General features: G+C 46.0%; 1 protein-coding gene across 4 annotated transcripts in view; it reads right to left on the reverse strand.

Moving 5' to 3' along the window:
* Nucleotides 1–16779, reverse strand: part of enox1 (ecto-NOX disulfide-thiol exchanger 1) — a 44666-nt gene that overhangs the window by 13657 nt on the left and 14230 nt on the right. For 3 of the 4 annotated variants that reach the window (XM_081713752.1, XM_081713751.1, XM_027009600.3), the window contains exons 2-6: nt 5322–5441; nt 4637–4774; nt 1196–1363; nt 887–1093; nt 380–613 (exon numbers count right to left, since the gene is read on the reverse strand). In XM_081713752.1, the coding sequence (XP_081569878.1) occupies nt 380–613; nt 887–1093; nt 1196–1363; nt 4637–4774; nt 5322–5331 (757 nt within the window). In that variant the 5' untranslated portion in view covers nt 5332–5441. The remainder of the gene's footprint in view (nt 1–379; nt 614–886; nt 1094–1195; nt 1364–4636; nt 4775–5321; nt 5442–16779) is intronic. The other variant, XM_027009601.3, reaches the window with a different exon arrangement.

Genomic DNA, 16779 nt, shown 5'->3' on the forward strand with positions numbered 1-16779 from the left:
ATGGGACCAAACATATAAGCACACTAACCCTACAGAACAACACACCAGCCCTACAGAACAATACACTAACCCTACAAAACAACTAACTAACCCTACAGAACAACACACCAGCTGGAGCTGTGGTGTGGCAGATGCACCCAGTCGGGGGGACTAAATGGCAGAGTGCTGGGGGATTTGCAACCAGACAGCCAATCATTACCGTAACGCCCGTCACATCATCAGAGCTGACAGGCCTGGCTGGAAGGTGTTTGACAGAGCAGACATGGCCACACAGGTCAATTTCACCAAGTTCTGCTTTTAGAGATCTCATACTCAAACTGTTTTTCGTTGTTAATGTAATGATGGTAACAGAGACGTGAAGGTCACAGCACTCACGTACCTTTCAACCTCTCGGCCAATAAGCCTGCCTCATGCTCAGAGTAGTGCATGATGGGAGGTGGGGAGGGAGGTCTTAAGCGGTCCTCTTGGACTTTGCGACGGTGCCGTTCTTCTCGTGCCAGTAACCTCTGTTTACACTCCCACTCGTACAAGTCGTCCCGCGCCTGGGCAAAGTCCACGTGTATGCGGCCTGAATCCTTCTTATCTGTGCTGGATCCGATGCGCATTCGGTAGCCTGAGACAGCCAGCATCAAACAGAGCCATTACACATGCACACCCATATTACCTTCCAGTGTAGAGAAACAAAGAACATTCATTAGGACAAACATTTGTTGAGTACAAATGTGGCAGATGCTTATTCAAATACATTAAATGTTTATGTGACTCAAGGGGACATCACTGCAACAATTCTAACTGAGGATGAAATGCTGGAGAAAGTGCATATTGATTTTGTGAAAATATGCCTAAAAGTGAGACTTATTGTACAAATGAAAAACAAAAGGCACACCAGACAGATAAATGGCCTTGTCGACCATGAATTCCTCGCTGAAACGAATGTGACAGAAGTTTTTCTTGCTCTTGCGGATGGCGACGATTTCACCACACTGGTCAAACACCTCCCTGATAATCTCCTCACTCGCATTCTCTGGAAGTCCACCAACAAAGACTGTCTTACAGCCGGGGGGACGCTCTCTGGTTGAAGGAGGTGGGAGATCTGTAGAAGTCACAGCCATGGCCACTAATTACAGAACAGACAATCCACCGGATCTATAGTTGGTAGAAGTTGTGATTTACTGAGAGCAGCAGGGATCCTTACTGGGGTTCTGTGGGAAGAGGGTGCAGCTCTTGCAGTGGATGAACTCCTTGATGCCAGGCAGCTCAGGCTGCACAGGTGGTGGAGGCACCAGACTGATCCCTGCCATCATGGGGTTAATGGGGGCAATAATCCCCAGGTTTGGGTCAAATCCCTGGATGCAGATGGAGTCTGTGGAATAAAAGACAAACAACATAAAGAGTGACGAAGGAGCTAATAAACCACTAGGGCAGATAGGGCCAATAACCAGACAGCCAAACTGGTAAAACTCTTTCCAAAGAAGCTGAGATCAAGCTGCCTCATAAAGAAGAAATGAGAAGATCCATCAAACATTGGGGGCTTTTTTAAAATCATTTTTTCATTATACTAAACCATGCAGAATATGAAATTGAAAACCCATGGTTTTATGAAGATGTGAACACTGTAGACTTTCTGTGTGCTTTATACAATACGCATGCATGCAGTTTCAGCTCTTAAATATATACAACAGAGCTTGTGGCTGCCTTGCATCCACAGCGTCTCTGTGAGTGACATGCAGCACAGGAAAGTCCCATGCTCTTTTCTTCTTCATATGACACTTTAAATGGATCAGAATTTCAGCCACTGCTGCATTTGTGAAGGATTTCTGACTTCTTTTTGAGGAGTGAAAGCATCACAAATCTGAAATCACACTTTTAAAGCACATCTGGCATAACATTTTTCAGAATACACATTTGTGAGCCTCTTTATTAGAGATACCTGCCTTGTCTCTACACTAACTGTACTGACGTTCTTTGATGGGGTATTTTCATAACACAGCATTAGTTTTGGGTGTTGGGGCTGGTCTGGGTGTATCATCCACAGCACTGCTGCCAGGGTCTTCACACGTGTCCATGTTACAGATGGGTTAAGAGTGATCTTTCACCCCCAAAATATCCTGTGGTTACAAGCTGATCAATGATCAACAGCTACAGAATCGCAAACCTGCATAGCAACTGATTTTCTATAGACTCTTATTAAACACCTACAAGATGTTTCTAACAAGCTGGTACTTCCAATAAAACTGCTGGTGAGTCCAAATCCCACATGAATGCAGCAACACACCCTGGTCGTGCTATGCTATTGCAGTATAAAGTATGAGATGTTGGGTCTAATGTGTAAACAGATGACGTAACTAGAGGGTGGAAGTTATGGTGAGAATCTCTGTACTGGCAGTTATATGAAATGGGAGCTTTAAGAGATCCATGTGAAACTCATCAATGTGTAAACTGTAAAGACTCTAACAGGTAAATTACACACAGAAATGCCTCCCATTTATCATTTTTTTATGTTGTTTTTCCTCCCTCTGAGGATGATTCAAGCACTACTCATTCTTTTGGCCCAAGACATCTCACTCTCTGCCAGAAAATGAAAATTAAATGTTTTTTTTCCCCAATTATCTTTTTTGAATTTTCCATAGAAATGTGATCCACCATGAAATCCAAGAGCTGGAACTCCTCCACAGGAAACAGCTGTGCATGGTTAGCACAGAGGTGAGATGTCACCAGTCAGCAGCCTCCACAAACGCCATTATCAACCGATTGTGGGCCACTTCAAACATCAAACTCTCATCCCATGACTTGGTACTGGGACCATTCCAGCCACCCCTATTTCACATTTGCGAGCTGTCCCAGTGATGAGGTGTAACTCAGAAAGTAACGCAGAAACCAATTTAAATTTGATCAGCTCAGCAGAGAGAAGCTCCTGTACAAACAGCCCTTACTATCCATAATCACTTCACACTCAGTTTACTGGCCTTTTGTGGTTGCCCTCCTGCTACGCTACAGCCAGTTTAGAGGACAAGATGAGCACTGGCAGTTGAAGAATCCTCCCTGAATTCTCCATGTCACTTAGCATTTGACGTAGTGGCTAGATACGTTGCGTCACTGTAGACGTCTTTCACTGTTTCTGGCAGAGAGTGATCAATTTTTTAATCTTCCCTAGAAACTCAGGCTTCCTGAATCATTGCATAAATCAGTGCGATCAGCCACTCGTGGTTTACACCAATTCTGATTCCAAATTTCCCAGTGGGTTCGTCTAATAGTGCTCCAAATGGAGCCTTAACAATGGCGACTCCAACAGTGAGGAAACGCCGCTATATTAGGGTGAGCTCTTAGTGCGTCGTGCCGGATGGGTGCAGACTAAGAAATAATCATAATCAAAATCAAAATATGTGCTCAGAATCAACAATTAAAACCAAAACAATCCAAAAGTACTAGAGGTACTTGGGCTATTTTCAGGTGTAAACAGTACAAAGCTGCATAGGGTTTATGTTCTGCATGTTTAAAGTGGTTTTCAAGTGCAGTCTAAATGATACTTTAACCTGCACTGGAAATTAAAGGGAGACCAGACCAAAACTTTGCATACATTATGAATCACTGATGCTGATTAACTCTGTTAACTCTGAGATTAACTCTGCTTTTAGGTCTCTGCCTCCATGTGTCCTAGTGCCACACCAGGTCCAGCTCTAAAGTGGTGTTATGATTCAGACAGTACCCGCACAACCAGGGCATGTGGACAGAAATGATACTGGAGTCCTTTCTTAAAGGTGATTCTCTAGAAGCACATCCCCCCCCCTCCGGTTTATTTTATTAGGTGGGGCAGAAGCTAAGGATAGTCATTTTAATATTCATCCTTGAATGATTTCACAGAGCATCCAGAACAAAAACCTCAATATACAATTCAAATGTGAACCATTCCAATTTACAACAATCCCATAAATATTCATGATTTGTCGATTCTGCTCATGCATTTTAATCTCATTCTAATTTGTCTCAATCCACCGTGGCTCTTTGGTTTGGTAGTAATTACAATAGGGTGCAAACTCAGCAGTCTCTATTTGTATGAGATCCCATTATTAACACCACTGCAGTGCGCTGTATTTCCTTACTGTGTATCAGGAAAAACAATTAAACAACTTCACTCTCTGTTTCTGCTGTCTGTGTCAAAGACAGTCCCAGGCAACCCACTGGTCTTTCTGTATTTGTCTTAATTACAAAGAATGAGATTATCATTATTGAAAGCATGATAACAGTGATTTGTTCAGCAGAGGCTAGAGACAGTCTTCATTCCAGAGATTACCACCTTCAGGAATGATTCGTCTAAAAATAACATGGATGTGAGAGTATGAGCAGAGTTTATTTCAGATTTCAGACTGAACCAGTGAATGAGGCAGGTGCAGAGGCTGAGAGACAGGGACAGAGGCAGTGTGTGTGTGCAGAGTGCTCTAGGACCTTCAGCCTTTCAGCCCAGCAACAGTGGGCTTATCTCAGAGCCAAAGAATAACCCTCAATAGGCAACAACTTACTTTAACATAAAAGCCAACGTCTAGCACTGCTGCTAAAGGTCACATATTTGGCTCATGTGGCTAGACAGGCCCTGGGTGAAGGGCTAGCGTGATGATAGGCCCAAGACGGATGGCAGTACCTGACACCAGCTGCTGCCCGGCTAGGCCCATGGGCACGATGCCCAAGTTGTTCATGGCCGTGGCCCAAGCACCAGGGTCTGTCACAGGCACACTGAGGTGGGTCTGCTCTGTTCCCAAAGCCCCAATGCTATCCGCTGCTGGGGAGAAAGAACAACAAAGAAATCGCTCTTTTAAAGGCTCTTTTAAAGGCTCTTTTAAACGCTCTTTTAAACGCTCTTTCAGCTATTCATCAGTCCTGAAGGTTTTTCAAGCAAAACATTTTTTATAAACCAGCTCACACATAGTCTGGCTGAAAAAAAACTCTCTCCTCTAAGCAACATAACCCTCTTTCCCCTAAACAACAGGTGGTTGCTATGGATCCTTCTGCTGTTTATTTATTCACACTTTGAGTATAAAGTTTCACGACCTTTGTCCTGTGTTTACCAGGTCTCCCTCCCTAGTTTTTCTAAGGGAAACTCTGGCGAGTCAATGCTGGGTCAGATTTTAATGGTTCCATACAGTATAATACGTCCCTGCTTAACAGTGTGAAACCTTCCTGTCATTTGATATTCTCTCCTGGACAATATGCAAGGCCAAGGTCAGGGAGGACGAGTGGCCACGACTAATGATGAGGCTTCAACATTCAGCATCAGGTACACCGGTGGTGCATCAGCACGTCTGCTCTGGGGTAGGAGGGGTAGTTACCGCTGGTCATTGCCCCTCCTCTGTAGCTCGCTATGTTGCTGCCACTGCTGTCTCCAGAGCTCGGTGGCCACGTAGGTAGGGGGTGGGGACTCAGTGCCTCATCCCAGCATGCACATAAGCCTAAAACACACAGAAACAGAAACACAGCACAAAGGTTCAAAAAACATTATTCATGTCAGTCTGCGGTGGCGAAAGGTGCAGAGGAATGAAATGAAGGAGTCTGAAGAGAACACAACTGCTCTGTAAATAAATGTATGTATACAACTTGTGGTAGAATGAGTCCTTGAACTCAAAGTGATGCTTAGTCGTACTGTCACACTGCTATTTCACAGACACACACTGCCAAAAAACAACCTTTGCAAGCACAGTCAATAAATTGGAAAAAATGTAGAAGAATAGAACAATATAAGCTAAAGTATGACTATGTGGTTCTAGTCCTTGGTGTTTCACAGTTAACAAAACGTCCTGTGATTCAGCCCATAGGAAATCCTCCTCGTCAGCGCGCCCTCACCAAACAGATTCCAGCTGCCCTGACAGTGGGCCGTCAGTCTTGACGTATGTCACCCTGCAACCCATCACACATCCAGCGGGGGCAGTCAGCCTGCACGCGTGTGAGATACGCCACACCTCTCTGCTCTCTGTCCTCCCCTGACCGCCTGCTGCAGCACGCGCGCCCCTCCTCTCTCTGGTATACTCTCCCTGCATCGGCTGTGTCCACACGCATTATATCATCCGGGAAATCAATGTCTGGCCGAGAGGGCCATTACCCTGTTTAATATGGACGTGGGTGATGGATCCTGTGTGTGGAGGGAGCGCGGTGTGCGTACCCAGCAGCCCCGGCGCTGGCGAGCAGAGTGAAGGGAACAGGGCGCACATCAGTATGCCAAACGGGTTCCTCGCGCTGACACTCTCCAGCACTCTGCAGTAATGATCGTTATTCAAATCTGACACATGGAAATCAACTTAGGAGCACGACACAGTTTCCCTTTAATTGAGGCAATCATATCAGCACTGTCATATTAAGGCCATAGACTTAATGAGAAAATGTTTATTTATGATGCAAAACATATTTTGGCTTGGAGGTCCAAAAAATAAGCAAATGTCTGGTAAATAAATGCACATGTATGCATCAGTGTATACTCCAGGCAATAATAACCCTTATCTCATACTACAGTAGGCATTCCAGGAAACATTCCAGGAAACATTCCCCAGTGATGGAAGTGTGTGTGTCCCATTATAATCTCTCTGGGGTAATTAATGCAGTGTCTTATGCTGACTCAGCACATCTCCTCTCACCCTCTGCAGCAGCAGTCCAAGGTGCACAGACGTTTTCCCCCAAACTAGACCAGCTTTCCTTGACCTTACGCCATCATTCGTCCTGTCTGTCCACACGTCCCTGACTGGCCACAAACTGGAACCCCTAAAACCATATCAACTCACATTCATAAAGCATGACATATTTACACTTCAACTCCTATCCCCCTAATTACTCATGGACCCATTTACATTAAAGGAATTTAGCTGACACTTTTATTCAAATCAACTTACAATTGTGACTGAATACAGCTTGAATAACTGAGAGTTAAGGGCCTTGTTCAGGGACCCAACAGGGGTAGGACTTGAACTGGCAACCTTCTGATTACTAGTGTACCACTGTGCAATTTCACATGCGTGAATCATTTAGATGGCCCAACACATGATGCATGTTGAAAGTAATGTGGCATAAACATGTGAGGCCACATTTATTCCAAACACTTGTCAGGACAGTCGTAATAGAACAGATGGAAAATGATGAAGCAAAGTAATTGGTGTAATCAATTTCATTATTGTTGTTTCATTTCCAGAAGTTTCTGCTCAGATGAAAAAATTTTTAACATAATTGTTTGTTGTTCGCAGAGAGGTTCCAAACTTGCAGAGATGTGCCAAACATTTTTAAATCCTGTCCTCTCTGTGGGAGCTACAAGAAACCAGAGATAATCAAAACAGACCCAGCTATTGACATCATCCCGTAAACTGACACTCAATCAAAATCACTTTTTGTTTGCTAATGATGAGAAATAGCTGCATTAATGACTTTGACAAATGATTAGATTACAGCACATGGGCTGGTCTGATCTTGGAGATCTCTCTTTTTGCCACTATGTCCTGTGTGATGGGTCCATTATGTACCGTCTCCTTCAGGCTCGGATATTTCATACAGAAGTGCTGTCATTGTCCAGCACCTGTCCCTTCTTTAAGTGCTGCTTGGGTAACGGTCAGAGGCCCCACCACTGTAAGTGAGCATCCGGCAGCCGAGAGCCCACATCCCAATGTGGACACAACAAGGTGCTGCCCTACACAGGCACCACTTAACAAAGCTCATTACCTCATCACTGATGATCCCATTATTTCATCACTAATGATCCCATTATTTCATCACTGATGATCTCATATTTTATCACTGATGATCTCAGACTTCATCACTGATGATCTCAGACTTCATCACTGATGATCTCATATTTCATCACTGATGATCTCATATTTCATCACTGATGATCTCATATTTCATCAGTGATGCACATCTTGCCAGGCAGACGAATCACGAATGAGTCCATAATAACACGTCTATAGTGCCTCTCATGTGCTCATCTCGGCAGCTACATAAAAGCAAAGGACTGGTGATTTATCTGATGTGCTGGTGCTGAATGGCTATATTGACGTGGCAGGTTTGTAGATGCTAGCTCAGCGTGGAGTCATTCACCTAGCAATCACATTACAGCCTGTATGCTGACACAGCACGCATTCCTCCTGGAGAATGGAGCATACCCATTTAAGACAGAGAGGAGCAAACCTCTGAAAGGGATCTTTCCAAAGCTTTTAAGGGCATCCAATATTTGCCTCCATCAAGTTCGGAGCTCCATCGGTATCATGTTTCAAGCCTGTGTTCTTTTTTTCCTGTTTGGTCAGGAATAGAACATTTATCTCCTGTTCCAGGGCAGCAGGGCTATATGGGTTGAGCAGAACTTTTGTAAAGGCTGGCAGGCTAAGGGAAGGACAACCCTCCCCTGGAGAAGGGTCAGGACCACAACATCAATCACTGCTTGGAGCAAATTGCACCTAATAATGTCTGTAGAAAGGGACCATTAAGCTTGTGTCTCCTCGTGGAGAGAAACCTCATGCAGGGGCAAATGAGAAGCACCAGGCCAAGATTCATTTAAGCCCCACTCCCATAAGTCATGATAAAAGCACCGGCACAGTCCTGCAAGAAAAGCCCTGAGAAGGTTTTGTTAGTCTGGGTGTTCTTATAAAACAGGCTGTAAATATGAGCAAAAGCAACAGCATTCAGGCTTCTTGCTTGGATTTTACAGCTGTGAATTAACATCCATAACTCAGTGATGCCTGGATTGCAGCTTCGCCCCCATCATAAAAGCGAGAAGCATGTCTGGCCTCCTTGGGAATGCATCACAGCGTAGCTGTTGTAGAATTAATGCTGAAAATAGTTCTGTGCTAGAACAAAGCCAGGCAAGTTCTCCTGCTGCTGCTGCATGTGCGTGTGCATGTGCATTTACCCAAGCCCTCATGGAGCCAAGGAACCAGAAACGGTACATATAATGCCTGCACCTGTAGGCATGGCAGCAAATAGATAAACAAAAAAACGAACAAAGCCCTAGAACAAGCAGTGACGTCCACATCCACTGTGGAAGAAACAGCTCGGTTTCACCACGTGTTGCACTGAAGGACAATGATGCAACATCAGAAAAGAAAGCCCGACGTTTATGGCCGAAGCAGTCACCAGCACGCTCCACTGTTAGCTCTGCGCTCTAAAACCTCTTCTCTCCATGCTCTCGCTCTCTCACTCTCTCTCTCTCTATCTCTCTGAAGCAACCTGTGCATCAGCCTACTCCCACTAGTGAGATGAATAATCTTGGGAATCCCTGTTTCGAATTAGAATATTAGAATAACGTCATTCACGGTGACATGGTGTCAGCTCTTTGTTATTTTCAATCCCATTCAAATGGGAATGAAGAACCACAGCATGCCAAGTTCACGTAACGTGCTCTTTAAGATGCGAGATTCCCACAAGGATAAACTAATAAAGGTCTCCAGCACCTGAGCTGAGGGTTCATTCCTTTTTTCAGTAGGCATAAGGGAATTCAGTGTAGATGAATGTAAGTATGGTTTATTGAGGTACAGTGAAAATTACTGTGACCTTTTTCTTAGCTGAATGTAACTGTATAAAGCCTTTCAGTTGCACAAGCGTGTGTCGCACTTCTGTGTAAGGCTAATGCAAGTCGAAAGAGGTCCAGCCACAGACGCTGGCACCAGTGCTCCCATTATTCTGAATGACAGCGGAATGTGTGTAGAGCTCAGGGGCAGTAGGAGCAGTGATCTGACACCCCCGCAGGGCAAGGAGTTCCCATACCATGCGGATTAAGGAAAAGCACTGGGAAGGTTCTGCGTCATATCCACGGAGAAGCACCTACTGCCCAAGGCAATAAAACATCCATGAAACGATTGTCCCGGACAGGACACCACTCAGAGAACTTCCCTACCGGAGTGTGTGTGCTCTGGTTTCACCAGGTGAACTGGCACAGACGTGTGTGTACATTCAGCAGACTCAGAGTACTCAATGGAGAAAAACACTTTCATAAGAAATACAAATTCTTTAACAACACTAAAATGAAAATTTCACAACTCATTCATATCATCCTGTGACGCATTGTTTTTGTGTAATAACGTTGTGTTGTATAAAAGTGTAATGCATTTCTTCTCCTGAACTGTGAGTGAAAAATCTAAGATATATACCATGTTGTCTTGAATGAAATGTGAAATGAGATGGTTTTATAGTGATTGCATCTATTACATAAGGACTTTAAATGAAGCTTTCTGTCCTGTTTTTAAAGAGCAGTCCCGGAGGCACGTGAGGCACTGGAAGTCTGTTTGTCTCTGATCTGAAACCAGTTTTAACTTCTCAGCACATCCCACTCCAGATTCAGCTGAACCGATGTGGGAGACTTGCCTGCCACAATCTAGAATAAGTGCACGAGGGTCTGCTTGTGCAATTCTCCGAACATCCACTGGGAGATTGACGCTTCCAGCCAGGCCTCTCAGTCCAGCTCAAGCACAACACTGAATAGCAATATCAGCTTTTCCCTGATTTTCCTCTCTGGTTTTGGCATGGTGGTCTAACCTTGATACTGTGACATTACAGAACAAGGGAAAGTTCTGGTGTTGTCTGTTAAACTAGCCCTGCTCTGTGTTTTGTTTAAGAAATCATTTTAATTACCTCACAAATAACCATCAGCTTGCTAAGTATTTCATGCTACACTGATGGTTTTGTTTTCTTTGTACATCTCTCATTATTCTTGTCTTCTTTTATCAGTTGCTTTATTATTGAATCTTTGGTGATTTTTGATGCTTAAGTGTGCATCTCTCGTCACAGAAGTTCAGACAGCTAGAAAATGTATTTCATTAAAATTGAGTGATCAAAATTTCCTTCAGACATTGAGAAAATGATTCCTATTTCTATTTCACTTCACATTAACCCTCAAGTGTGTCTCATTCTGAGTGTTGCCCTGTTTATTAGAATTATTATTATCACTAATGATAATTTCTAGCATATGAATTAACTAATAATTCAGTTGCCCTGCTCTGGCAGCACTGTCCCCCAGCAACCCTGCCGGCTCACAGCAGTCAGGACACACGGATGTCTCAGTGAGACGTGAGAACGCCAAAATACACCTCCTCTGAGCTGAGTGGGGAAACACCATAAACCATATGCAGATGTCGGCCCTTCCAGGCGTATGGAAACTTCCCCACATGATTACATGTAGCTGAGCGCTCGGACCTGCCATGGAGGTCAAACACACCCCACCCCCGCTGCCCCTTGTCCGCCCGCCACGCGCCCCACAGGGCAGAGTATGCGCACTCCTCTCACGCCTCCTGCTTTGGCCACTGTGTTGATCAGCAGTCGATCACAGCTGATTTTCAGCTATCTGTTGATGTGGACGATGTCTCACCCCCCGTGCCAATCTCAGCAGCCAGGGCCGCTAAACACACGGCGCTCTGGACACTGGCCGCGCGGGGACTCTGTCATGAAGCTTCCGCCTGGGGAAGGAGCTGATTAGCCTGGCTGACGCGGGATGCTAATTAGCGCGTCTGTCCCAGCCTGAGGAGCAGTTGTGCAGGAATACGAGAGCGTGTTCACGGCCAGCACGACACCGTCAGAACAAAACTTCCTTCAGCACTTAATGAAGACAAATGTGAGCGATTGTGGCCACGGACGCCCGACACAAAGCAGCACGCAACAGAAGGCAACTGCCCCCCCTCCCCCTCCCCCCTCCTCTCCTCTCCTCTCCTCTCCTCTCCTCCCCCTCTCCCCCTCCTCCCCCTCTTCTCTCCTCCCCCTCCTCCATCTCTCCTCTCCTCCCCCTCCCCTCTCCTCTCCTCCCCCTCTCCCCCTCTCCTCCCCCTCTCCTCTCCTCCATCTCTCCTCTCCTCCCCCTCTCCCCCTCCTCCCCCTCTCCTCCCCCCTCCTCCCCTCCTCGTCCCCCTCTCCTTCCCTCTCCTCTTCCACCTCACCTCCCATCCCCTCACTGCCCCTCCCCCCTCTGCCCCACCCACTCCTCCTCTTCTTCCTCTCCTTACTCCTCCTGCAGGCATCCTGTCTGTCTCTCACCCTCCATTACTCACTCGCCCTCTGGCTCTCTCCACAGGCCAAAGACGCATATCCCTCATCACCAATATCCAGACAGCTACAACTGCAGACGATGACGCCTGGTGTGGCCATTAGTGGCATAAACACGTACGATGGACTCTCTCAAATCCCACATCTTTTAGCCTGTCTGGCTGCCATAATTATTATATTATATTTTTCTTTGGGAAACCACGGCACGATAGCTCCTTATTTAAGGATCCCACCCGGCTCTCCAGGGGCCGTGTCCTCTGTCCGATCACTCCATCTGCTGGGCCTGTCCGTTGACGCCTGCTTGGGAAAGGGAGTGTTTGTTGGCTGAAGGCACAGTAAACGCTATCATATGTCACTAGATGCAGACACCACCTGTGTGCACACGAGGAAGCCAAGCTGGAGCTGCCATTACTAAACCTGAGGCGTCTGTATGAAGTCATAAATCCAGTGAACAACAAACAACTTCTTTATGATTCATAGGACCCCCCCCCCCCCCCACACACACACACACATTTTCCTTTCTTTCTTGCTTTCTTTATTTTTGTATTTTTCTTTCCTTCCTTCTCTCTCTCTCTCTCTCTCTCTCTCTCTCTCTAGTTATTAATAGACTTCAGTCAGATGAAGATTCACACCAAACGATTAAACACCCAAATCCAACTCAACACCAAACCATCACAAATTATCACCTCCCTCAGTGTGTGGGTTCTTCATCACACACTCTGAACCAGAACCCAATTTTATCCATCACTGGCCACAAAGGCTACTCCACTGGTGCTATTGTATCACAGCTTAGTGATTTACTGGGTGAACACATTAAAAGTGTACAAGGGCAACACTGACCATATGTTGTGTGTGTGTGTGTGTGTGTGTGTGTGTAAGCAGCAGTGGTGTTGGAGGGGGTGATAGCTCTGAGTCACAGTGAAAGTGACCAGATGGGGAGACCAAGCTGGAATGTTCCTCCAGCCGTGACCAGCCTGCATTTTAAACAGTTTCTTGCATCTCCCAATTCTTTTTCTCTCTCTCTCTCTCTCTCTCTCTCTCTCTCTCTCTCTCTCTCTGTCTCTCTCTCTATCTATCTATCTCTCCCCTTCCCTCTCTCCCTCTCTCTCTCCCTCCCTCTCCCCCTCCCTCCCTCCCTCCCTCCCTCCCTCTCTCCCTCTCTCCCTCCCTCTCCCCCTCCCTCCCTCTCTCCCTCTCTCTCTGTCTCTCTCCTTCTTCCTCTCTCTCTCACACACACTCAGGCAGGCCCAATTAGCATCATGCTGCATTTCACATGCCGCCTGTAAACCTGAGCCATGAATATTTAGGGATGGCGGTCTGCAGAGACAGAAGAGAGAAATAGCACAGGATATTACTGCTTCCCCAAAAGACAGGCGGAGACTCCTGCACTGCTCCAATCTGCTGCAGTGCATCTGTGCGCTCCCATGTTTGCTATGTTCATTTGCACCACAATAGTGAGCTCGAAATGCCACAGCCGCTTCAACAACGAAATAAAATCACATGAGCGAAATATCAGATCTGCAACATACTTAAATCACAGGAACTGTGATATAATGTCCATAAAGAGGAACACGAAATAGGTGGGTGGAACCTTCTCCAGACGTACTAATAGCCCTCACAGCTGTGCTTAACACTCGGGACGAGGCAGTGTAATGGTAGAGCGCGCCACACAACTCCTCAGTGAGCAGTTAAAGAGTACACACACACACACGTCAGACGCCACATAAACCCTCCCTTACTGTGGCTTGGATTCAGCGGCCCAGTTCGGCTTCTGGTCTCCTCCCCTGTCTAATGCTCGGAGAGGTGGCTCTTCTACGCAGTGGCTCCCCACACAAGCACTGTCCCTCCTGGAACAGGGCCAGTGGCCTCCCGACCCCAAGCTTGCTGCTAGCAGAGCATGCAGAGGAGTGTAGAGAACCCCAACAAGGCAAGCTGCAGGATATGCTGTGGAAACCACGTCTGGCTCACAGGAGTGTGTAAGACTCTTTGGTTTTGGAATACTGTCAAGAAAATGCCTCACAGCGCTCAGTGATCTGAGCGAGACACAACAGACAAGCGTTTCAAGCTGAATCCTCTCCCACCTTTTTCAGTCTGGTACACAGGCAGGAGTGTCTCTGACTCCAGCGTGGACTTATTTGCATACTGCACTGCACTGCAAAGCTCGTGGCTCGCGCTGGAACAGCTTCGCTCACAGGGAGGCGCAGGGTGCTGCCAAACACCATGGGGCCATTTGTAACTGTATGTCAGGTATTTCCATGAGTGTATCGTGCCCAGGACCGGTACCGGGATTCATGGGCGATCGGGACGGGGGGCAGCGTGGAGCTGTGCGCTCAGCACAGACAACTGTTATTGGGTTTTCCTAACACTTTTAAGTCTGTTTGTAGCTGCATTCATTAGAGAGCTGCAGCTCAGCGGCAGGCGGCGTGAGTGACAGAGTCACTGAGCTACAGCACCACCATATGCTGCCTTCCCTTCCAATTAGCTTCAAAGTTTAAACATAAATTGTTGAGCATCAGAATGTTGTCTCAAACCCTCCGTGCTACACAATAAGAAAATATGTCATAACTCCATCAAACACATGTTTACAATAAAATCCCTAAGAAGGTGCTGGTATCCAGATGTAGACCCACTCTGGTGTATGAGAAGGCCCAGAGTAAGGTCCTGATCCAGACCTGCACCTTCTCGCTGCTGTGGGATCTGGACGGGCCGCTGGGCTTCAGTCCAGTGGTCCAATGAGAGCCCCAGATGTTCTGGCTCTGGGTTCTCCAGTCCTGGGCTGATCTGCAGGACTCCAAAGCTCCCCAGCAAGTGAGAAGAAAGGGAGGACCAAGTACTCTTTACCCACAATCATACTGCACAGGGACTGTGAAGATTTCCACTGCCTGCCCACCACAGCAAGGAGTTCACTCAGGAACACGCTGTTAGAAATAGGACCATCATAACCAAGCACTGGACCCTTTAGACTGCGCTATAGAAACACACCCATAAAATGAATCCTGTGATTTTTACTGAAATTAATATTTACTTCCTACTGTTAAGCATGTGCTAAACTGCCAGCCTGGATCCGCGCAGGTACAGTACCACTCTGCTGAATTTGCATTGAGTTGCCCACTTCAGCTCAAAGTTGTTCACAATGTCAAACAAAACCAATGTCAGAATTCATGTGTTCCATATAGTCCACAGTCTCGCTACTGCTTAACAATCAGCCCACTTTAACACAGCCGAGGCGACGCTGTGCAGCTCACTCAATCAATCAGCCTGAAAGGAGAGAATTTGTCCCCGAAGGTCCTGAGGATTAGGATCGACTGGCTCAATTTCCTACAACAATGATGTGTGAAGTCACATAGCTACAACTGAAAGGGACAGAACCCCTTTAGTACTTCTGTACCACATGTTCTTTTGTGTGTAATAAGAAGGGGAAACTGCACAAAGCTTATTAACAGATCACTGGTGAAAAGTAGTGAGTCCTACCTCTTTATAAGTCAAGCGTTTTCAATAAACCGCCATATTATGAGGCATCTCACAATGAGGATGATTCAATTCAAATGTTTCGGCGGCGTCTGTGCTAGCAACCCCTGAATCTATTCATGCCTTCTGACAGCTGAAACAGGCCCATAGAAGGAGTCACTTTCGTCTGGGTTTAATAGAACCATCGTTGCATGGAGGAGCTTATTGAAAGAGCGAACAGAAAGCTCTCATCTGATATACAACCAATTAAAAAGGAAAAACCCAGCAGGGCATGAGAAGGCATTAGATAAGGATGCTGTGGGCTCTCAGAACGTTCTCTCAGCTTCTGCTGCACTTTCACAACTCGGACATTCTTTCATATTGCGTTTATTTTGTAATCATTTATAATTATAATTTGCAATCATAATCATTATTTAGATTTTACCATTATGTACATCAAGTGGTAGACAAATAGTCCCACAGTACTGAGGATGGTAGGTGCTAACAGTGCATGCTTTTATACTGTAGCTAACTGGAGCTGGAAACTCACATTAATTCTTATAGAATTAATTACTTGATTACGCACTTTTCTCCACTGGAAGTCTTTAGTTCTTTTTTAAAAGTAACACAGCTAACCAGAGGAACACATTTGATGCACCAGTGCACAATTGGTAATTGCTTCAGCAAGTCCTGTTAAAACCCTGATTTCACAAGTTAGCATACCGCAAGGAATTTGACAGAATGTACTAGTTCCTAGGCTACATCAATACGTACATCAATAGAAGCATTACAGCCCTGCAGAAAGCCATAACCCCATCTGCACTGTTTCACCCAGCAAAAGCAAGTCTGAAGGCACTGGAGGCAGTCTCTGTGAAGACACACAGACGTTTAAAATGCACGTGGCTGCCCAGTACATTTCACCAATCAAAGAATGAGGCAACATGCACAGGAGTGCGTTTGCACATGACAGTCCCCCATCTCCTCATTCCTCATAAAGTGTTAACCTGAGGCGTTTGTGTCAGGCACGGCCCTGGCCTCTGGAGCTGGACGCAGGTCAAAATGCCCAGCAATGTGCTCCAGATCCCAAAAGCTTTCGGCCCAGTGTATCTGGGATGTAATACTAGGGAGGGTCAAGGGAGAGCTTCGCAGCGCTGAATAATTCAGCCTCGCTAAACAATCTCAGAGGCCTCGTGCTGAGTTAGTTCCCATAGCTCCTGTCAGGAAACCCTGTGATTACATTTCTCCAGAAATGTCTGGAATCGCCTCCCTGTTAAATTAAGCAGTGAAAAGATTTACTGTGAATAGTTTCACTGAACGCAAGATCTCATCTCAAAACTGAACCTC

Source organism: Electrophorus electricus, chromosome 4, assembly GCF_041902795.1.
Source record: "Electrophorus electricus isolate QZ-2024a chromosome 4, ASM4190279v1, whole genome shotgun sequence".
Taxonomy (NCBI): Eukaryota; Metazoa; Chordata; class Actinopteri; order Gymnotiformes; family Gymnotidae; genus Electrophorus; species Electrophorus electricus.